This window comes from Rhinolophus sinicus, linkage group LG03 (genome assembly GCF_036562045.2).
Source record: "Rhinolophus sinicus isolate RSC01 linkage group LG03, ASM3656204v1, whole genome shotgun sequence".
Classification (NCBI taxonomy): Eukaryota; Metazoa; Chordata; class Mammalia; order Chiroptera; family Rhinolophidae; genus Rhinolophus; species Rhinolophus sinicus.
This window is the reverse complement of record NC_133753.1, coordinates 64,421,492-64,446,247: the sequence shown is the minus strand read 5'-3', so window position 1 is coordinate 64,446,247 and position 24,756 is coordinate 64,421,492. Positions and strand designations below refer to the sequence as shown.

At 37.5% G+C, this 24,756-nt stretch overlaps 1 protein-coding gene across 1 annotated transcript in view; it reads left to right on the top strand.

Annotated features, from left to right (window-relative positions):
* Nucleotides 1–24,756, top strand: part of RAD51 (RAD51 recombinase) — a 28,980-nt gene that overhangs the window by 260 nt on the left and 3,964 nt on the right. The window contains exons 2-6 of the mRNA XM_019725566.2: nucleotides 2,661–2,763; nucleotides 5,300–5,437; nucleotides 11,045–11,162; nucleotides 11,817–11,908; nucleotides 17,853–17,947. Of these exons, the coding sequence (XP_019581125.1) occupies nucleotides 2,677–2,763; nucleotides 5,300–5,437; nucleotides 11,045–11,162; nucleotides 11,817–11,908; nucleotides 17,853–17,947 (530 nt within the window). The 5' untranslated portion in view covers nucleotides 2,661–2,676. The remainder of the gene's footprint in view (nucleotides 1–2,660; nucleotides 2,764–5,299; nucleotides 5,438–11,044; nucleotides 11,163–11,816; nucleotides 11,909–17,852; nucleotides 17,948–24,756) is intronic.

Sequence of the window (24,756 nt, the reverse complement as noted above, 5' to 3'; positions counted from 1 at the left end):
CAGGCGCTGACCGGCCCCTTTCCATCGCCAGCTTCATCCCCGCGTTAGCCAGACAGGGACCCGGCACCCGAGCCCGTGTTCCCTCAATCGGCTTAGGGTTCCGCTCTGCGCCAAGTGAGGCAGGGGCGTGTCCGGGCCTGGAGCTCGGTGTGGCGAAAACAGTAGCCGACCCGTCTTTAGAGCTGAGAGGAACCTTTTTGAGGCTTTCCTTTCCAACACCTGTTTTATGGCGGTGGACGAAGAAGCCGAGATCCAGAGAGGTGTAATGACTTAGTAAAATCGCAGCCGTCGTATGTTAGAGCCAGGGTTTCCGGATTTCTGGTCAGCCTCTTTCCGTTACACCATACTTTGTTTACAAAGTACCAACCTCCAGTTGCCAAACAGATTTTCATTAGCTAATCGGAAGACCGTTCACGTGATACTTTGGGAATGATACGTAGTGAGCTGTAGATTTTTTTAAATCTTGTAAAGTGAAGTGTAATATACATATAGAAAAAGCGACAAAAGTGTATACAGCTCCATGAATTATGTACCTGCATAAATACCACTTGCGGGACTCCAGGAATTGAACTGGCAACCCTGTGGTTGAGAGCCCACTGGCCCATGTGGGAGGTTGAGAGCCCACTGGCCCATGTGGGAATCCAACCGGCAGCCTTTGGAGTCAGGAGCACGGAGCTCTAACCTCCTGAGACACCAGGCCAGCCCTAATTTATATTTTTTATGTCTGGCTTTACACAACAAGAATGTAGATCAGTACAGGTTTTTGCATATAGCAGTAGTTTTTTCTTGTTGCTATATTGTATTCCTTATTCATTCTACCCATGGTGGACGTTTGGGTTGTTTCTAGTTTTTAGCTTTTATGTAAAAAGCTGCTGAGAACATTCCTATATACGTTTTGGTGCAATGTGTATGATTTTCATTTGGTTAATAATACAAAGTAGTGAAATTCCTGGGTTATATATATAGCATTTGTCTGTCTTCAACTTTCACATTTAGTGCCCGTTTTCCAAAGCTGTACCAGTTTACACTAAAATCAGCAAAGTATGAGGGTTTAGTTGTTTGACATGTTTGTCAACACTTGATATTGTCAATCTTTTTAATTTATAGCTATTCTGGTGGGTATATAGTTATATCTTGTGGTTTTAATTTTAATTTTCCTGATTAATGAGGTTGAGTATTTGTTCAAATGTTTATTGGCCATTTTGATATCTTCTAGTGTGAAGTGCTTATTTAAATTTCTTGCCTATTTTTCTTTTGGGTTATCTTTCTTGCTGATTTGGAGGAGTTCTTCACTATATATTCTGGTTATTAACCCTTGGTTGTGTATGTGGTGAATATTTTCTCCCCTCACTATAGTTTTACTTTTCAGTCTCTTAATGGTGTCTTTTGATGGATAGAAATTCTAAGTTTAAGAACTCTTTATCGTGAAGTCATGAAGATACTTGCCTATGTTCTAAAAGCTTTGTTTTACCTTTTACATTTAGACCTGTAATCTAAATTGGAAATTGATTTTTTTCTGGGTTGTTTTTTTTCTTCTATAAGGCTATCCAATCAACCTAGCACCATTTATTGAAAAGACCAGCCTTTCTCCACTCTGCTGTCCTATCAATAAATTATGAAGGGAGAAATTTAGATTTAAATTGCATTCAGGTGATTTAGATATTTGGAATTATCATAGACACATTATGCTAAATCTGCCATCTAAGATCTGTACCTGAACCAATCAAGAAAAAATGGTCATCTTCTGTCAAGTCTCTTAAGAATGGAGATTTTATTTGAGTTAAATTTATCCCTATTGTTAAATTGTCCAGATTCTTTTGGTGTAATATAAGTCCATTCTTGTGGACATTATGACTTGTTCACTTTTACTAATGCCTCTTGAAGTTAATTTAAAAATTTTTGTTCTCAATTCTTTTCAATCTGAGCAATCTTCACTCTATCATAATAACCAGACTTTAGGTATAGGCTTTACGCTTATATGGAAGATTTCAGACTGAGCAGGGTACTTGCATGTCATTTATTCATTTGTACATTCACTGAGATCTGGAATTAATTAAAATGGTAATCTTTAAATTTCATACACTCCTGTTAGAAGCTACAAGTTATGATCCTTAACATTAGTCCACTATTTCTCTTTCTGTAATGGAGGCTTGTGGGCAGTCATTCTGAACCTTTATTTTACTCCTTTCCACCACCCCCAAATCCCGCTTGCTGGAAGGGAACAATGGAACTGAAGCAGTTTAACTGTTCATCTTTTTTTTTTTTTTTAATTTATGTAGAGTCCTGGAAATTCTGCATTCATTTACCAAATATTTACCAAACATCTAGCATTTATAATGTATCATGGGGGGTATACAAATAAATAAGACTTGGCCCCTACCCTCAAAGAATATTGAAGCAGGAAGAAACAGGCGACATAGTTGATCTAGTTAAGCTTTAGGAAGCAGAATAGTGCTGGCTGTTCCTAAAGTTTTTCTGATACATTTAGCTAGGTGGAAGGGAAAACTGGGGAGAGATTTGTTTTTTCCTTTCTGCCATGGGTAGGTCAGTGATTAGACCAAAAGCCTAGCAAGTAATTCTTCGGAGATTTATTGCAAAGCTAAGTTTACAGCTCTGTACTTTCTCTAGTGTTCTTCCTGATGGCCATCTGTGTTTTTCAGTATTGAACACTAAGTAATGGCTATGCAGATGCAGCTTGAAGCAAATGCAGATACTTCAGTGGAAGAAGAGAGCTTTGGCCCACAACCTGTTTCACGATTAGAGGTATGTACTTAGTTGCAAATGTGGGAATTAGAATGCTGGACTAGGTTCTTCTACCTGTTGGGAGAAATCACAACCTTTGCATAAACCCTTGGTTTACTACCTATGGTCAAGACCCAAATTAGAATTCAGAAGAGTTGTCAAGGATCTGGTGAAAAGGCTTAAGATAGTTGCTAAACATTTCTGGGCAGATCTCTTTTTTTTTTTTTTAACACTTATAAAATATATTTTATTTGCTGCTACACTAGATGGGTATTTTTGCCAATAATAAAGTGGTATATTTAATATTTCCTATGCAGTTCTGTGGCCATGTGTTCTGTTGTGCTTGCCAGAATCCTCCTATATTATTAAGCACTCTTTCTAGACACTAGAGCTTTTGAATTTATTGCATCTTTTCCCACTGAAAGTGCTCCTCGTTGACCAACAAAGCCAGCAAGGACCACTAGAGGTCATTCTTCTGCCTTTTCAGGTGCCTCCAAATGCTCCCAGACAGGTTTGTATCCAGAGGCTTCTAAATGTCCACTGGAGGTACAGCCCAACAGTAAATGTGCACGAGGGTGAATGTGGCTGTCAGAGACGACTGTGGACTCTCCTCCCTGGAAGGAGGACACGAGCCCAGCAAACTCCTGCATAAGCTAAGGATAGAATTCTGCCACGAATGTTTATCCAGTGGCTATTTGTGGAAACTCCCGTGCCAGCTGAGTGCTAAAGTGGGTGATGGTAGGGCGTCAATGATAAAGAAAACGAGGCTTGCCTTTAATCGGCTTACAAACTCCTGGTGCTGTGGCGGTGGTCATGTTACGGGCAGAGGCACCACTTAGACAAACATCCTCCTCTGTCCCGAGCCCTGGGCTAAACACGGGGTACACAGTGGAATAGAGCATGGCCTGGACCTCTGGAAGCTTCCAGGTTGTTGTGGAGGACAGACACCTACACTGATGAGAGTCATGTCATGATATGCCGTGCTAGCACAGCTGTGCCCTACCGCGCAGTAATGTGCATGCTAGCAGTGTGCGCTGGTGTCACGCAGAATGGAGGGATAAACAACCCTGTCGAGATGGAAGGAAGGCTTCCTGGAGGAGGTGATCATGAGCTGAGTCTTGAAGGATGAAAAAGGAGAGAACTAGGCAAAGAAAAGAGGAAGTTTGTTCTAGACAAAGGGAGAATGTGAGCAAAATGAAGAGGAGCGATGATACAGCCAGCTCAGATCTCTTCTTTTGTCAAGAATTTTCCTTCTACTTGATCACTTTTCTTTCTCAGACCTGGATTGTCAGAAACTAAGAAGCCCTAGGAACCCGTGGTGGAGTCTGTGCTGTTTGTACTAAGTATGAAATTACTGTCCAGGGAATTACAGTGGCCTGGGCCGGTGATGCAGGGATAGGAAGACCCAGATCTGTGCTGAAGTTACTAGCAAGACAACTTTCATGGGGGGCAGGGAGAAGGGCTTGTAGTTGTTAAGGTACAAGAGCCAAGCTCCAATTCAGGATTCTGCACAAGAACATCAAGCACCAGAGCTGGATGGAGCCTTGCACTATTTCTGCCCATTTTACAGAGACTGCAGTGTGAGTGCATCTGATATGGGCTGAAAGAAGTAGGAGGGAAAGCAGAGAAAGCCTTCATTCTTTTGTCTCTTTACACATATTCTTCCCATCCGTAACTAAGCTTCAAGACTCCAGAAGTTCCTTAAACAGGTTTGTGATAAACATTAGAGAGTTCAGAATTATAACTTGAGGTGTCATAAGCATCCTGATACCCACACATGTGTATTGCTTAACTATTAGTAGCAGGCATGGTTTCTATGGTCAGATTCCATTCTCTCCCGTCTTCCAAACCTTCCCTGACCACCAAATTAACTCATCCTCCCATTAACTCATACTCTCCCAGAAGTCATGGTATTGGTGGCTGATAAAACCAAAGCTGACTTTGTATATAGGGGGAAAGAGGTGCCTTTGGATAGTTTGTTTTGAGTAGTGGTATGTAAGTCCCTGACCAAAGTAGCTTTCCCCATTCTCAATGTCGGTTCTATTCATTGTGTTACAAAAAGGGTATTGATACGCTACTGTAGTGCTTCCCTCAGCTCAGGGGCAGCCTCATCTGTTTACCCAGCTTAGTGTAAAAAACATTATTTTTTAGGTGTGCTTATGTGGAAGACATTGGGAAGTACTGGTTTAAAGTGGTCTTTTAGGACTCAGGGTCTCAAAATTCATTTAGCATCCCAGTCATAAAAGGTTGAGAATTACAGGTTTATTCTCAGTGCTTGGGAGTTACTGGTTTAAACCCAGTTCATGATGAGTCCATTTTAATATACATGGGATAGTGCTAGTTTAAACTCCTGGTTTTGATAATGGAAAGGTTGATAATTTGTTTTTAAATACATTATATAAAGGGAACACTTTTCAAAGCTTTTGCATATAATGCAAAAAGCTTTTGGAAGCTTTTTTCTTCCAAAAAGCTCTGTGAAGTAGGTAGGGTAAATATCCACATTAGATAGATGAGAGAACTAAAGTTTAAATTTATCCATGGTTTTCTTCACTTGCAGCAATGTGGCATAAATGCCAATGATGTGAAAAGATTGGAAGAAGCTGGATTCCATACTGTGGAGGCTGTTGCCTATGCACCAAAGAAGGAGCTGATAAATATTAAGGGGATTAGTGAAGCCAAAGCTGATAAAATTCTGGTAAGTACTACTTATACCAACTAGGGCGGCATTAGAGGGAGTAGTACAAAAGGGTACACAGTGAAAGGTGGCTGTCTTCCTCCCGTCCCTTGTGTCATCCTGTTCCCCTTTCCAGGAGGGACTACGTTACCAGTTAATTATTTCTGTGTGTGCCTCCTTGGGATTAAATTGGGATTTTCTCTAGGGAATTGCAATATCATGAGATACGACATAAATACTGCCTCAATTTTCTGAAGTTTACATTTTGTATAATAAATATGTTTTGCTTTCAAATAGAAAAGCTGTTCTTATTGCTTGACTATTAGTCATATTAATTAGGTTCTCAGTGTATATAATTTTTTTATTTATTTTATTTTATTAAATTTATTGGGGTGACAATTGTTAGTAAAATTACATAGATTTCAGGTGTACAGTTCTGTATTACATCATCACCCAGAGTCAGTTCTCCTTCCATCACCATATATTCGATCCCCCTTACCCTCACCTCCCACCCCCCACCCTCCTCAGTGTATATAATTTGTTAGTCAAGTAATCACAGGAAAGATTCTTTAATGTCAAGAGAATGTGATTTCAAATCATGCGCTAAGTTTTTTTTTACCTGAGTGACATAAAAGTGATTTTACTGGCGTAACTGAAATGAGGTAGTAACTTAATCTCTCAAATAGTGCTTTAACTTTGAAATCCCATCCCTTTCATTTGGCTTTCATAATGACACTGAGAAAGATAGGTGGGGCCAGTATGACCTCTATTTTACAGATGAGGAAACTTAGGCACAATGGGTCAGTTATTTATCCACGGTCACAGAGATGATAGCAGAACTAAGACTAGAATCAAGTTGTTTTCATCCTATTACACTCTGATCCTTTTGCATCTCCCTCCAATGTCATCTTATAGCTATTTATTTTTCTTGTTTCATATATTTCTTCAGGACTCATAATTTCCCATATTACATTTTATTTTAAATACTTATTCTTTGGTATTTACATAGTTACACAGTTTGATTAGCTTTACCTTTGAAGTTTTACATAGTGTAAAGCAAATATTTATAAAATTTTCATATTTTATGTTTATTACTATTATAGTTTCATAGAAATTTTCTCTCAAAATAATCTTCAAAAGCTAAAGAATCTTCCAGAGGAATATACCCTTTGTTATTGAGTACCTTCAATACATGTAGTTCTGCCATGTAACTTAGTCAAATAGAAAATATCTGAGATTTATGTGTACTTGTTTAATATCTCACACATTAATACATGTGTACACAACCCAGTAAATTCTGTTGTATTGGGTATTATACTAAAAGCTTTGAATACTAAGGGCTGTTACTCCATTTATTTAGTACCAGTCTGTAATAGTAATTCAGTCAGAGCTCAAAATTGTAATTCTTAATTTGAGCCCTTTAGAGGAAAGATGTTGCCGTCCATGGAAGTATGAAGTTGTCATTTATTGGATTACTCAAATGAATAAATGTTTGTTGAAGCGGTGACTGAATTAGAAATAAGAGTTCTGAGTCCCTAATACTTCGTTGAAAGATTGATTGTGATATTGACTAAGCCGGTAGGTGTCCCTAAGTCCATTTGTTGTTTCTTTCTTTTTTCTTTTTTGTTTTATTTATTTAAGTGTCTTTTACCAGGACCTATCAGCTCCAAGTCAAGTGGTAATTTCTGTCTATTGTGGAGGGTGCAGCTCACAGTGGCCCATGTGGCAGTCAAACTGGCAACCTTGTTGTTAAGAGCACCGCGCTGTAATCAGCTGAGCTAACCGGCCACCCCTTTTGTTTCTTGACATCAGTTTTTGTGACTGAACAAATCCTGACAGGATTTTTGCTTATGCCTTATCAGACCTTGGTTTTAGAAATCAAGTCAATGTTCTGCTTCTGTGAAAACATAAATACAAACCTGTAATAAGTAAAATGAGATGTGCAAAGTGATATAGATAGATATACTTGTATGTCTTTATTTTTCTGTCCTCTTTGATTCAGACATTTTATATTATGAGTTTCTGGTGGGTAAAGATTGATTATGTTATTTATTTTTAAAGGTTAAAGAACATTTGTTCAGTGCTGTGGATAGTCCCTCCCATCCCCCCAAAATCTTGGAATTGAGACTTTTAGCAAGAATATCCATTGTCACAACAGAGAAAGGAAACTAAAGAAAAGAAATCCATTTTCAGTATATAAATCAAATAGTTGCGAGAAAGATACTGTGAATGAAGTAATTTATTCAGGAGGTGCCAGATTCTCCTGTGGCCTTTCACATTTTCAAAGTTTAAAGTAATTGTAATTGGCTTTTGTTGAGCTATGCTCTCTTGCTGCACTATGATAGCACTGACAGATTCAACATGGATATTTTTTGTACTATTTCTCTTTCACTTGCCATTCTGTGTCTTGTGTCTAAGGGTTTGGTAGCTGTTGGCTATTGAAAATTTCTAAGATTTAAAACTTCTGTCTAGCACAGATGAAAGCAAGCTTATTATGTTAAGTATAAGAATAGAAGTAAAGTTCTGCCAGATTAGGCAGTTGCATAGTTTTTTACTTCAAATTCCACTCCCCCCTGCCTTCTTCCACCTCCCCCGTTCTCCGATTCAAGCCGTTGTTTATCAGTCTAGTTGTATAGGACACAGCTCCCTGGCCCATGCTGGTATTATGAGTCTTGCGCCCCGCCAGGCTGAGGCATTCAGTTGCCAGTCGTCAGTAGGCCGGCCGCTCAGCTCATGCTGGCTGCTCACGCTGGCCACCGGCCACTCACAGCAGCACACAGTAGCCCGCAGCAGCACTCAGCAGCCCACGGCACCCCAGAGAAGCTTATGCCAACCTCCAGCTGCTCACGGCTGCCCAGCTCCAGGGAGAGCTGTTGTTCACAATCTTAGCTGTAGAGGGTGCAGCTCACTGGCCCATGTGGGAATCGAACCGGTGACCTTGCAACATGGCGCTCCAACCACCTGAGCCACTGGGCCGGCCCTCAAATTCCACTTTTTTTATAATATTCTGTTCCTTTAAGAGCTCATAGACTAGAAAATGTAGGGGTTAAAATGAAAAGATAAAGCATCTCTTAGGAGGGTATTTTTCCCTGAATATTTTATTATTAAAATGTTTGAACTTACTGCAAAGCTGAAAGAATTATACAGTGAACACTCATATACTACCCACCACTTAGATTCTTCCATTAGCTTTTTAATATACTTGCTTTATCACCTATCTGTTTATCTCTCTAGCCAACAGTCAGTCCATCTTGGATTTTTTTATGCTTTTCAAAATCAATTGCAGAATGTAACTTCAAAGAAAGTTATATTTCTCCCTAAATATTTTAGCATACATTAACTGGAGTTCAGTGTTGGTTTATAATTTCTTCCCTCTTCTCTTTGGTGTTTTTATTTTCTAATTTTCATTAATCTTTATTCATTCTGAAAATTAGCAGAAGTTACAGGAAGAAAGATCACAGAAAAAACAAGGGAAGGAATTCTCAATTAATGCAAGAAAATTTCCCAGAGCTAAAGGGAAGCAGAAGACTTACATAGCAAAACCCCATGGAGTGGCAAAGACCAACACCTAGACACATCAGTGTGAAATTTCAGTGTAACAATCATAAAGAGAAGATTCTGAAAGATTTTAGAGAGAAAAATGCCTTTACAGGAATAACAATCAGAAACCACATTTCCTATCAGAAATCTGAGTGGTAGAAGCTAGTAGAACAATGCCTTCAAAGTTCTGAGGGAAAATAATTTAAATCTAGTATTCTATTTATAGCAATATTACTAATTAAGTACTAAGGCACAATAAAACATTTTTAGAAATATAAGAATTCAGAACATCTTTCTGTCACCCACTCTTTCTTAGGAAGTAACCTGCCTTTTACTAAAATGAAGGTGGAAACCTAGGATCTAGGTTAGAGTCGTTCCAACTCAAGTACTCAATGAGGGAATGCCTGCCCAGAGAGCAGACAGTCCAGTCTGGAGAAGAAAACGAGGTCTTCAGGGAAAAATAAGGATTCAGTAGAATACATAGTAAGATTGGAAGGTTGGAAAATTTGAGAAATGGTAAAGTCAGAAAATACTAGAGAAAGACTTGGCTGAGATATAAAGGCAAGGTTAAATGGAGCATGATTTTGAATCTGGTGGAGTATAAAAAAGAATTCATTTGAATTTGACAGTAGGAACCTTTGAGAAACATAGGATTGTTAATGTTGGAATCTTAGTGAAAGAATATGTCTACAAAGCTATAATATAAACATTGTAATGAATTTTCAAGTGAAGTATTAAGAATATATAGAGAAGTTTAGAGAATAATACAAACCCTCTACTCACCTATTCATTGATTTTTTTTTTTTTTTATGGAAAGTTTTTAAATTACAAGTTTAATCTGTACTTGCTACAAATCTATTTGGTTTTTCTTTTTCTTTTTTTTTTTTAATTTTTTTGTAGTCAGACTCAGGCAATTTATTTTACTGAATTTAGACTCATGTTCAGTTGATCTTTCAGTGCCTTCACTTGGATTCTTTTCCTACTTAAGTGAGTTTTGATAGTTTGAGTCTTTCTAGAAATTTGCCTATTTCATCCAAGTTATCTCATTTGTTGGCATAATTTTATTTTTTTAAGGTTGATAGTAATGTCCCCCTCTTTCATTCCTGATTTTACTTGTCTTCTTTTTCTTTCTTTTTTGTTCTAGCTGAAGGCTTATTAATTTTCTTGATCTTTTCAAAGAACCAACTTCTGGTTTTGTTGATTTTTCTCTATTGTATTTCTATTCTCTATTAGTTTACACTCTAATCTGATTTCCTTTCTTCTGCCTGCCTTGTTTAGTTTGCTTTTCTTTTTCCAGCATCTTAAGGTGGGAGGTTAGATTATTGATTTAAGACCTTTCTAATTTAGGTGTTTGTAGCTATAAATTTATGTTTAAGCACTGCTTTCACTGTATCTCATAAGTTTTGGTGTGTTGTGTCTTCATTTTCATTTATCTAGAAATATTTTCTAATTTTCCTTGTGATTTCTTCTGTGACTCATTGGTTATTTAGGAGGGCATTATTTAATTCCCATGTATTTGTGAATGAAATTTATTTTTAAATTTTAGAATCAACTGATTGATCATTAAAGATTTACCAATAACTACAAAATAGGATTTAAATGTCTCAACCTTGATAGTATAAAAGAAAACTATAGCTGACAGTGATGGGGAAGTAGACATGGAGGGAGAAGAGATCAAAGGACAAATATCTTTGTTAACACATTTAACAAAGTAGAAAGTTAGCTATAGTCTGGTTAATGGAAATGAAAGTTTAAATATGTTTTGGACTTTTTACTGTATTGTCACATTTGTCATATGTGTAAAGCAGGCAAAGTACATATGTGTGAGTGAGTCTAATAGTTCTTTTTAACTACATGAATATATTACTTGAATTGGCAATTTAAAAATTAATCTTCATGGAGTCTCTAAATTAGTTTATTCTTTAGTTGCCTAAGAGATAATATAATCCTAGAACTATAATTACTAATATATTGATGATTTCTTAAATCATTCTGGGAATTTGTTAAATATTGTCTCTTTCCACTCTATGACTGGTTCTTGTTTTGTAAAGCATATTTTGTTGATTTGACATTTCTTGTTTTTCCTAGACTGAGGCAGCTAAATTAGTTCCAATGGGTTTCACCACTGCAACTGAGTTCCACCAAAGGAGATCAGAGATCATACAGATTACAACTGGCTCCAAAGAGCTTGACAAACTACTTCAAGGTATAGTAATCCCTTATCCTACGTTGTGAACTGCAGTTAGCAAAGCATCCAGGTCGTAGAACAAAACTAAAGTATTTGGGTAGGATTTGTGTTAAATATGATTAATAGATAAGAGAAGTAGCCACATCAGTGAAGTAAGATTGCTTCAGGGTGGGACCTGATATAAAATGCTAAAATTATCTGTTAATTAAATAATATAATCTCTAGTTAACATTGCCTTCAGAGAGTAAGCTCCCTTTGCCTAAAGAAATAATTTTAACCTTCTACTCTTAACACAATGAAAATCTGATGACTGGTTAAAAGACTCCAACTTTGAATACTACATTGTAGTATACACTAATCGTCAGGACCTTATATGGAAACCCATGAAGTTTTTGAACTTTTGAAAGCATTGCTGTCCTGTCCTAAATTATTGCAAAGTTAGATTTGGTTCTTGTTGCTTCCCCAAATATTTAATCATTCAAGTTTTCTCTTTTGGGTTGCAAAATAGCATAGGTTCAGGAATCTCACTCAAATTTGAGTGTTAGCCCTCTTTCCTATACTCCTATACCCTCCTGTAAAAATATCTTTCTGGTGAGCTATAAGGACATCTGTATGGTTATTGTATCTAAACATTTGTATTTTGCTAAGAGGTGTTTCTTATTGTTCTTTTAGGAGGAATTGAGACTGGATCCATCACAGAGATGTTTGGAGAATTCCGAACTGGGAAGACCCAGATCTGTCATACATTGGCTGTGACATGCCAGGTGAGCTGTTGGGGCTCTAACTAATCAAATCAGCAAGAATGAGTTTATTTTCACTGTTTTCAAGCAACCATTATGATGGACATAAAAGGCACTTTATCTGTCCCCAAGAATCCTATGGCTAGGTAAAAGATAGACTCCTGCTGCAGAATTCTTCCACATCATAGAAACTTTCAGATCATTGATTTCAAATACTTCCTTACAATCCACTATGCCTCCCGTGGCTTCACCTGCCCTCTTCAGTAGTCTGGATTTTATGATTCATTAAAGTCATTCCTTTACAAATACCCTCAGATTTATATCTCCCACCTGAGGAGATGCCAACCCTAGATGAACCCTATCTGTCTTCTCAATGCCTAGTCCCAAGTAGCTGATCATAGTGGGGAAAAATCATATCATAAAGCTGATTGGCTTCACTTTAAATTCAAGATGACAAACTTTAGGTTAACATTCAATACTGCTTGGCAGATCTACTGAATTTCTCCATTTTGGGATGCTTTTTCACATTTAGTAAGACAGCTGTCTCCAACCTTGATGTTCCTCTTTAGTCCTCTCTCTCAGCCAATGACCTAAGTTACTTTTCACATCAAATCTTTAAATCTACCAATATTTATACCCACCTTTTCTTATCTTGGGTTCCAATGGAGAAAGTGTCTCTTTCCCTCCAAAAGGTCCGTCCCTACCAGTGTGATCTGGTTACCATCTCTTGCCATCTTCTCAAATCCTCTATTCCTTATGTGTTTTCTATTCTACCTCTGTATAAGATTATCCTCATCGGTATACGAACCTGCCTAGTGTCTCTTCCATCAGGAAAAAAACCTTCCCTGGCCCCCTTCAGTTTCTTCTTCCTTCACTTATGCTCCCATTCACTGGTGGATATGAAAACAGACACAGTGAATTAAATAATTGCCTAAGATCGTAGTGCATTTGAGTACTAGTAGATACAGGAATCAAACCAGCCTTCAGAGACCATGCTCTTGAAATATTCATAAGAGTAGAACCTATCACTGGCTTGTTCTCTGCTATATTGCTTGTGCCTAAGTAAGTACTGGGCACTCAGTAAATACTTGAATGAATGGAAATGATAGAGAAGGTGTCCTAAGGCATACCTGATATATTATGCAATAAATGGTATAGAGGAAGTAGCGTAACTGTTTAGGAAGAGAGGAATTGTTTCACTCTAGAGTAATCATGGAATACTTTATGGAGAAAAGAGATTGTACCAGATTCCTGAAGAATGCTAAATTTGATCAGGTAAATTAAAAAGCATTTTGCTGTAAGGAATGGCATGAACAGAAATGCAGAGGGCAGAGAGGCATAATGTATTGAGAAGACAAGAAACCCATTTACCTCGTTCAGAGGTTTTATTTGGAAAAATTGTAGGAGATAATCCTTGAAAGGATACATCAAGAACATAGTTTTAGAAGGTCTTGACTACAGTATAAAATGGTTAGACTTAATTCTGTAAAGAGTGGGGATCATTCAGTGTTTTCAACTAAAGAGTAACATGAGCAAAAATTTTAAAAATCTGGCAGCAACCTGTTGAATGAATTGAAAGGAGAAGCAATAGGTGAGGATATTTGATGTATGATTATAAGCATTAGCTGATCAGGACTAAACTAAAGTAATGACACTAAAGGGATACAGGCAGAAGATAAAAGGACAGCAGTTGATGACTGACGATAAAAAAAATACCCCTCAGCCCAACAGTGTATTAATTTGGTAAACTCTAAAAAGGGTTTGGGAGAGAGAAACAGTTTTAATGGAAGGATGAGTTCAAGTTTAAAAATGGTGTGTTTGAGGTGATGAGACAGACAACCAAGTAAGCATTTCCAGCAGTGTTTAGAGATATTGAACTAAGTCCTATATAGAGAAGTAACACTGGAAACTCCGAAAATGAAAGATCTATGAGAGAGCAGGATATAGAAGAGAAAGTGAACAAGCTTTTTACTGTTTTGCAACTTTTGCAGTGTTTTGGGGAATCCTTTTTTCTCACTGAATGGAGTCAGAACATTCCTGACTTTGAGGTTATGATGTTATGCATGGCTGGCCCACAGAGTATCCTGGAACCTGGTCTATTCCCATGGACCAACTCTTCTGTTACAGTCTTTTTGGGCTTTGTTACTATTTTAGGTATTAAGAAAATGGCATTATTTTAATTTAAATGGATTGTACTCACTTCTCCCATGCACACAACTTACTGATGGAGTTCAAGAACAACTGAAATGAAATCTGTCTCCTTATATCAGTGTAATAGAGGAGGCTTCCTAGCATCTTTCCATCCTCGTGTGAGTTCCTGTACTCTCAACAAAATAATAATAGTTCTTGGAACTATTTATAAATTTAGACATCAAATATAAATTTTCTTTTGTGTTTTTTCCCTTGTAAAGCAAGTGTGAACTGTCCTTTGTAGTTTATTCTGTATTAAATCCCACTTTATCAAAAGTGTTCATCACATTGATACAGTGCTATACTTGAGGATAGTGTGTCATAAAAAATATGGATTTTGATAGGACCCTGTGTCTTGTGTCTTGCATAGGGTTTACATTTAGTAAGACACATACCTGCAGAGACTGATATAATGAGGCTGATTTTCTTCAATCACCCAAGAAAATCTGTCTCGTTTTTCTCGTGTTACAGATAGGTCCTGTATCAGACACTACTCCTGTCTTAAAGTGGTGAGTGCCATTTCTTGAGATAGAAAAATGTTCAGGTTCTTTATGAATAAAAGTTTATCTAACAGCAGGAGGCCCAACGTGATAGTCTCTTGTTTTTCTCATCCTTTTCCTTCCTCAGTTGTCATTTTACCTGCATTTCTTTCCTCAATTACTCTATTAATCTTTTCATTGTAGACCAAAATGTCACCATATGTCTTAAGAGACAATCAAGTTAGGATTTCAGTATCAAGTAGACCTAAGCTATTGTTGATTCTCCTCATAAATAATTCCAAGAAGGAAAGAGGGAGCTAGAACTCTTAAGATAATAACAGGGAAGCATTGAGAAGAAAGAAGAGTGTTAATAAGCTGTGGAAGCTATAGCTTATTGCCTGAGCACCATTAGAAAATTGTTAGCTAAAGGGAAATAATACTGTTTAAAATATCAACCCTCACATGGGTCATTTGATGTGACATGTGACCTTTTTAAATAGAAATGTTTTCCCTGTGTTGTTTTGACAGATTCATGTGGAATAAATATTTAGAGTATAGTACACTATCTATACTTACCAGGGCAACTCAGCATATCACGCTGACGCTCTTAAGTTGTACAAACAGAAACCTATCCTGAGAATGTTTATTAAGCAGTCAAATAATGCCTGTTAACAATAAACTGAAGCAAGATTCTCAAATAAACATATCCTCTATAAAAATAACTGAACATTCACAGGTGGCTGAACAACTATAGATCTTTGATATCTTTTTCAGAGAAAAATGCTAATTCATTAATAACAGAAAGGATTAGATTTTACCAGCCTGAGAGCTGGAGCCAGAGGTATAGAGAGGATATTAGACTACTTAAATCTAAACATTATCTGCTCTCATTTGTTCATATTTTCTCAACTTAATGAAGTGAAGTCCCATTATATGTTAGGTATCTGTCTAATAGTGAAGTTTCATAAAGTTGAGTCCCAAAGTTAGGTTATCAAAATGAACAGCTCACGCTTATTTAGAGTACTAGCGTAATTATAATATTCTAAGAAGACAGTTGAATATAAGTACCAATTTTAAATGTACATGCCCTTTGTCAGAAAGTGCGTCTTGCAGAACTTTTCACATATGGTCAAGGATAAATGTACAAAGAATTTACACCATAGCATTATAAAATGGTGAAAGTTCAAAACAACCTGCATCACTATAAAAATAGGAAGAAGAGTTAAATTTTGGTACTAAGTAGTTATTTAAAATAGCTAACTTGGTGTCCAAGTCCAGTACCACAAGATGGCTGTAGTGGCACTGGGAGGGCAAAGTAGAGGAGGCAAAATGGGATGGAGTGCAGAGCATGTAGTCCATCCCCTTGAGACTGGCCCAGAAATGCACTGGGACCTTGTCCAGCCTCTGCTGTCAGTCTGCCTGCCTGTGTCCAGACACCTATGGCCTCCCTTCCCTAGCTGGAAGGAGGTCTACCTCGCTGAGAAAGAAACACCTCTCACAGTAGCACTAAAGATACCAGAAAGTGAGAGAAGGGGAAACTTTAATTCCTGGGGGCTTAGCCCTCTGAGTCTCAAAATTTTCTCCTTCCCAAAAAGCTTAGGCAGCTTCTGCTTTCTGTCCTCTTGGTCAGTGTTTCCAAACCTTTCCTCTGTCAAGACCCTCTTTTGTTGCATACATATCCTTTGCTCCTTCCATGGATTCCTATAATTTGAAAGATTTTTGTTTGCCAGCCAGCCAAATGATAACATAATCATTTTTCCCTTCCCAAATTAACAAAGCCTTCTGTAACTGAGTGTATGCCCTAGAGGGAGAGACTATCACAAGTCTTCAAAGTGCTGTCTGTGTATTAGTCACTGTGCTGTACACTTTATATAAATTACTTCATATTCAGAACAATCCTAGAAGGTGGGTTTTATCTGCATTTTACAGAAAAAGAAACAGAATATTCTCAGGGAGTATGATGAGAGTTTTCAGTTTTTACTTCTTTCTATATTATTCGAGTGTTTAATACAAGCATATAATACTTTTATAATTTTGAAAACAAAGTTTTTTCTAAGAAATAGGAAAGGAAAGAAAATTCGGTGCTACCAGACCTTTCGTATAAAAATGTCCTAAGGGATTTTCCTCAGGATTTAAAGGTGAATTATGGCTCCAAAGTAGATTTCTAGGGTGGAAACTACCCTTTAGCATTATTCACTTAAAATCTGTAGAACTCAAAGGTGTCTGGCTTGGGATGGGTAGCCCAAAGCAGAGGTTTCCTTGAGTAGCTCATGAGACAGTTTTCATGGCATTCCTTCCTTTTCTTCCCTTTTTTTAAACTCTTAGTTTCTATTATTTATTTTTCCTTTTTGTCCTTTTGTTCTTTTTTCCCCCTCTCCCTTCTTCCACCTCCCATCACACACAGACACACATACTCCAGTTCAAGCTGTTGTTTCTCAGTCTAGTTGTAGCGCGCAGCTCCCTGGCCCGTGCTGGTATTATGAGCCTTGCGCTACCCCCGGCTGAGGCAGTTTGTCACCGGTTGTTGGTCAGCAGCTCTCGCCGGCTGCTGGCCACCAGCCCCTCATGGCAGCACAGGGCAGCTCACACCGACCTCCGGCTGCTCACAGCTGCCCAGCTCCAGGGAGAGCCGTTGTTCACAATCTTAACTGTAGAGGGCGCAGCTTACTGGCCCATGTGGTTATCGAACCCTCAACCTGGGTGTTAGGAGCACAGCGCTCCAACCACCTGAGCCACTGGGCCAGCCCTTTTGTTCATTTTTAACATCTATCTGTACTGTTGAAGCAAGCACCTTTTTTCTTCTTTCCGGCTCATACATTAAATTTGCTAGGGATGCCCCTGGGGTATTGCCAAGCTCCTTTAGTAACATACAGAAATGAACTCAGCTCAGTAAGTATAAGTGGTCTGGACATGCTGAAATTAACTGGGTATTGGATTAGGTTCTCTACTTACTAAAGCTAAGATAAATGATCTTCCAAATGTTTGTACTCTTGAGAGACTTGATAAGTCGTGTTGGTATGCAGTCGTAGAATTTTATCACTTAATTTGGACTATATTTCCAAGCAGTTCAACTCTGGCAAGACTCTAGCCTCACATGTTGTGGGACATAGTGAGCTTCATATCTACTACCAGCTGTATTTCTCTCAGGACGGAATGCTTCCTTCTTATCTCTGCCACCTTAAAGTGTTTTTCCCCTTTGCCTTTTTGGGGATGGGGGAATTATAAACCCATCATGGGAAGTTGGTCAGTTATATCACAAGAACAATGTTCATCGCTATGGTTCTTTTTGTTCTCTCTAGCTTCCCATTGACCGAGGTGGAGGTGAAGGAAAGGCCATGTACATCGACACTGAGGGTACCTTTAGGCCAGAACGGCTGCTAGCAGTGGCTGAGAGGTAGGTTACTGGATTAGATGAGAGAAATATGGCCATACCTGTCACTGTCTTGAGTTAGTCTGGCTGAAGAGTGTCTCTTCTTTTATTGCTCCACATCCCAAAGTTGTATATGTGGTTCAAAGAAATGACATTCCTTAGTAGAGAAATAGCATTCTTCTTTAGTCAAAAAATCTACGAGGTGCTGTCAGACTGGGTTAAAAAAACAAGATCCAACTATATACTGTCTTCCAGAGAAACACTTCAGATTCAAAGACATAAATAGGTTGAAAGTAAAAGGATGGAAAAAGATTTGCATGCAAATAGTAACCATAAGTGAGTTGGGATGGCTACACTAATATCAGACAAAATAGACTTTCAGACACACAAAAAATATTACTAGAGACAAAGAAAAACATTTCATAATTAAAAGGTCAGTTCATCGAGAAGGTGTAACTATTATAAATACATACAAATCTAATAACAGCCCCAAAATATGTGAAATAAAAACTGGCATAATTGAAGGGTGAAATAGACAATTCAACCATAATAGTTGTGGATCAGTGTCTCACTCCCAGTAATGGAGAGAACATTTATCAGATGCCCTGATAAAAGGCATCTAAAAACAACCTGCAGCTTGCATTCTACTAAGTAGTGGAAGTCTGAATGCTTTCTCCATAAGACCAGAAACAAGGCAAGGGTATCCATCTCACCACTTATATTCCACATTGTACTGAAGGTCCTAGCCAGTGCAGTCAGGCAAGAAAATAAAAGGCATCCAGATTGAAATGGAAGACAGAAAACTATCTTTATTCACCAATGACATGATCCTATATGTAGAAAATCCTAGAAAATCTACACAGACACAAAAACTACTAGAATTAACTTAGATCAGCAAGGTGGTAGGCTACAGTGGCGGCACTTCTACATACTAGTAATGAACAATTCAGAAATTAAGAGAACAGTCCCATTCACAGTAGCATTAAAAATAGTAATAAATTTAGCAGAAGCTCAAGACTTGTACACTGAAAACTACAAAACATTGCTGAAAGAAATTGAAGAAGATCTAAATAGAGAAACATTCCACATTTCATAGATTGGAAGACACGATACTATTAAAATAGTCATTCTCCCTGAAATTGATCTGTAGATTCAACACAATCTCTATTGAAATTTCAACAAGCTTTTTTGTAGATATTGACAAGCTGATTATAAAATTTTATGGAAAATGTCAAGGACCCAGAATAGCCAAAACAGTCTTTGGGAGGAAAAAATGAAGGTCTTGGTCTTCCCAATTTTAAAACGTACTGTAAAGCAACAGTGATCAAAACAGTGTGGTGCTGGCATAAGGATAGACATAGATCAATGGAACAGAATTGAGAGTACAAGAATAAACTCTCTCATTTATAGTCACTTGATTTTTGACAAAGATTCCAGGCAATTGAATAGGGGAGATAATAGTCTTTTCAATAAATGGCTAATATAGTTGGATATCCACATATAAAAATATATATTTAAATCCTTACCTTACACCATACATTAAAAATTAACTAAAAATGAGTTATAGCCCGGTGATTCCTTAAAAAATTAAACAATTACAATATGATCCAGCAATTCCAATTCTGGGTATATAATCAAAAGAATTAAAAGCACTCAAGCAGATACTTGTATACCAATGTTCACAGCAGCATTATTCATAATAGCGAAAAGGTGGAAACAGTTTTTAAGTATCCATCAAGGTGTGAGTGGATAAACAAAATGTATATACATACGATGGAATCTTAATCTCACAAAGGAAATTCTCACACGTGCTACAACATAGATAAGCCTTGAAAACATGTTACGTGAAATAAACCTTTTGCAAAAGGACAAATATTGTATGATTCCTATTATATGCGGTACTGAGAGTAGTCAGATTCATAAAGAAATTAGAATGGTGGTTTCCAAGGGCTGGGGGGTGAGGAGAATGGGGAGTTAGTGTTTACTGTGTACAGAATTTTAGTGTGGGAAGATGAAAAGTTCTGGTAGTGATAGTTGCACGACAGTGGAAATGTACTTACTGCCCCTGGACTGTATATTTTTAAAAGGTTAAAATGGTAAATTTTATGTATATTTACTATAATTTTTTTTAAAAGATGATAATGCTTTACGTAAGAGCTATAACACTTTTAGAAAAAAACAGGAGAATACTCTGATAAAGGTCTAGTACCCAAAATATATAAAGAACTCTCACAATCAGACAATAAAATGACAACCCAATTAAAAAATGGGCAAAGTATTTGTAAAGACATTTCTCTGAAGAAGATATGCAAATAGCCAAACAGCACATGGAAGATGCTTAGTGTCATTAGTCAAGAGGAAATGCAAATTAAAACCACAGTGAGATGTCACCACTAGGGTGATTATAATAAAAAAGTTAGTAATAAGTGTTGGCGAGGATGTGGATAAACTGGAACCCTAATATATTGTTGGTAAGAATATAAAGTGGTATGGTCACTTTAGAAAAGAATGTGTCAGTTAAACATAAATTTACCATCTGACCCAGCAATTTTACTGTGGTTATGTGCCCAAGAGATGTGAAAACATGTCCACACAGAGAGACTTGGATGTGGATGTTTGTAGTAGTATTGTAATCACCCAAAAGTGGAAACAACCCATTTGTCCAACCGGCGAATGAATAAACAAAAATTGATTTATCCATTAACTGAAATACTATTGAACCATAAAAAGGAATGAAGTACCAATACATGTTACAACATGGATGAACCTCAAAAACATACTAAATAATAGAAGCTAGACACATAATATATGATTCCATTTATATGAAATTTCCAGAAGGGGACCGTCCATAAGGACAGTAGATTGTTTGCCTGGGGCTGGGAGTAGGAACAGAAGTAACTGCAGATAGACTTGAGAGATCTTTTGGGGGGTGATAGAAATGTTCTAAAATTGGATTGTGATGATGGTTGTACAACTGTGCAAATTTTTTACTAAAAAGTTGAATTTTACACTTAGCACAGGTCAATATTATGGTATATAAATTACACCTCAGTAAAGCTGGTCAAGAATTTAAGTTTCTACATCCCCTAATACAGTTTTCAAATCAACTCTCAAAATTGTTTTACTTATTTTCCCTTATGTAGGATCAAATGTGGTCATTTGGGCCTTATACATTTTACTGAAACCTAATGCTTGGTGAGATGTCAGGCTCAAGTTGGAACCTGCTTCGCTCAGTTGAGGATAATTTTCTTTTCCAGTTTTATAATGGTAACCAAATTCTCTTTCCCAGTTTACAGTTTGAGGAATCCAAGCCATGAAGTGTGTACCATTGAGGCATAAAATTAGGTTGGAGCAATAATTGTACCTCTTTGCCCCTGCTTACAAAATCCCTGTCATGAAAAAAGAATTTTTCTCTTGCAACCTGATCTTAGTTTTCTAAAGATGAGTACACTGAACTGTATTGTCGCTCCCAAAGTCGTTGGTGTTCTTTACAGAAATCACACTTTTAATTTTTAAGTACACTACTGGGGGTACCAAAAAAATGTATACAAATGACTTTGGTCAGTGTTGCTCAAGCAGTAGTTCACCATCATCAGAAGTGTCTGGATGCTGATGGCAACCACTTTGAGCACCTCTTGTAATTGCAGAAGTTAAATGTGACTTGATTCATATTTTGTTATCGGTATATATTGAGTATTACAATTTTAATACAGTTTTCCTTTCTTAAAGTGTGTATATTTTTTTGGCACCCTCTGTATTTTAGTAGTTGAGTTCTCTTGTATAGTCATTAAGATTTTGTCCAGTGACTTAAATGAGTGTTCCGATAGGATAGATGAGATAGTAGAATGCTGGCTATGAAGACGGGACCTTGGTCTGATTACTCACTGTATCTCAAGAAGCCCTAGAACAAGGCATTTAGTATTTGTTAGTGAATGAATTAACATTAAGTAGGGCCATGTTTATGACTGTTTTGTCAATTAAAAGAAAAATATGTTTAAATAGAAGTTTCATTAATTCGTTTTAATCATTTCTAACTATAATTGCATGTCTGTTTATGTATATTGCATTTAAATTTATAGTTTGAGAAAGTTACCAGCCTCCTAATTTCCTTTCACAATAGAACAGTGCTCACTGATTAATTTTTGTGCCCTGGTGAAGATTAACCCACATTCAGGTTCCGGTAGCTCAGGGTTCTCAGAATACGGTCCTCAGTACAGCTGCATCACCATCACCTGGGGACTTGTTTGAAAGGCACATTGTCTCCACACCAGATCTGCTGAATCAGAAACAGAGACTCTGGGGATAGGGCCCAGCAATGTTTTTAGTAAGCTCTCCAGGTGATCCAGATGCTTGCTGGAGCTTGAGAACCACGCCACAGTTGTTAGCTACAGTGTCCCCAACCTTTTTTGAAAGTTCTTTTAAATACTATGAAAGAAAATGACAACCCACCTTGAGGTGATACAGCTGAGTTTTACAAACACATGTTAAGAATCATCTGAGGTATTTGTTAAATGTACAAATTAATACACTTCTTCCCTGAAAATTGTGATTCATTAAGTCTAGGTTAATGAACATTTTCATTAAATATAAATGAATTTTTTTTACAGGAATACTTTTTTTACAGATTCTTTAAGGAAGTTCTGGGAACACTGAGAGAATATGCTTATTTCCAACCAACTTTTTCCAAATTGTGGGAACTGAAAATTCCATGTTGCGTTAGGAACTTAAGCACAGTTCACATAGTCTTGTTTGTGAACACTGCTGAGTGTAAAGCCAGGAGAACTGTTTTTCTAGTAAACCATCCATGTTCTGATAGCAAAAGATAATCTCTCTTCCTGATAGATTATAAGTGTTTCTTGAGGCAAGACTAGAAGACTTGTATAGTACAGTACTCAGGCCTCTTGAATCTTTTTAAAAATCTTAGCCATAATTTAAATATGGAAATTTCTATCCCCTTATTCCCATTTTATTTGGTCAGGATCCCAAGGTAAAATTCTGTCCTTTCTCCATCACCTTATCTTCATGCCTGGACTTAACTAATAATTCATTATCATCCATCTGCTTAATGCTAGGGCTAAACTTCCATTTGTGTTGATGATAGTGAAGAATAAGAGATGAAATGTCCGGGAAAGTGCCAAGACTGTGTGTGCCTAATATGCAGAATCCACTGTTTGATGTGGAAAATGCAGTTGGGTAGAGTGAGATCTCCTAATACCGAGATTTAGTTTACTGCAGTGTTATTTCAAATGCTAGAACATTCCTTTGTTTTTCTATTCTTTTTTTAGGGAAAACTATTTAATAAAGCTAAGTTTCAGAAAAATAGGTTTGATGCAATATATGTTTCTGTAATAACCAAAGTCTCCACATAGAGTAGACTGTTTTAAAGACTGATAGAATCAGAAACAGAAACTTTTTTTTTTTTTTTTTTAGATTTTATTGGGGAAGGGGAACAGGACTTTATTGGGGAACAGTGTGCATTTCCAGGACTTTTTCTCCAAGTCAAGTTGTTGTCCTTTCAATCTTAGTTGTGGAGGGTTCTGTTCAGCTTCAAGTTGTTGCTCTTTCAGTCTTAGTTGTGGAGGGCGCAGCTCAGCTCCAGGTCCAGTTGCCGTTGCTAGTTGCAGAGGGCACAGCCCACCATCCCTTGCGGGAGTCGAACCGGCACCCTTGTGGTTGAGAGGACGCGCTCCAACCGACAGCCATCTGGGAGCTCAGCGGCAGCTCAGCTCAAGGTGCCGTGTTCAATTTTAGTTGCAGGGGGCGCTGCCCACCATCCCTTGCGGGATTCGAGGAATTGAACTGGCAACCTTGTGGTTGAGAGCCCGTGCTCCAACCAACAACTGAGCCATCCGGGAGGCAGCTCAGCTCAAGGTGCAGTGTTCAATCTTAGTTGCAGGGGGCAGAGCCCACCATCCCTTGCGGGACTCGAGGAATTGAACTAGCAACCTTGTGGTTGAGAGCCCACTGGCCCATGTGGGAATCGAACCGGCAGCCTTCGGAGTTAGGAGCACGGAGCTCTAACCACCTGAGCCACCGGGCCGGCCCCAGAAACAGAAACTCTTGTTTCTCAAAGAATTACAGCGCTTTGTAATTGATTTGTTTAAGCAGATTCTCTTGAACTATTACATAACAGATTTTCTTTTGAACTATTACATATACTTATGGACTATAATGATTTTAGATGATATTAATATGAAAATGTGACGAGTTAAAATGATGTATATGATTCTCTTTGGATTGTGGATAAAAGTTTTATTCAGCAACATTTATTCAGAATTTACTAGGTTTAAAAAATGTACTAGGTAGAGAGCCTTTGTCTTTCCCATCAAGGAATTTGTAGTCTAGTCAAAGAATGGTGGGGTAGCTCCTTACAAGTGCCATAAAAAGACCCTCATCAGTTTTTCTGGACGTGCAGAAGAGGGAGAATCACATCTATTTGAAAGGTACAGGGACGTTTTTATAAAACTACAGGCATTTAGTTGAGTCTTGATAGATGCATAAATCGAACTGTCTTTGATTAAATGGGTCTTCATTATGGTATATTTAGTGAGAATGAAAACTGTCTTAAACCTGTCTTAGGTAGGAGTCACAAGGGTAAGGAAATATAGATTGTTCTAAGAAAATAGGAAGTACTTTATTTGCCTTCTTTAAATGCAAAGGAAAAAAATCATTATTGAGGTATAAGATGAATTAAGGTATCATTCATTTAACCATTATTTTTGTTTCAGTCCCAATTGTCATGTTGCCCGTGGTTTTTCCATCACATTGTTTCCTTATATTTGGGAGTTTCTCATTCTAGTTCAGGAGTGCTCAAAGAACTTATTTGACTTATC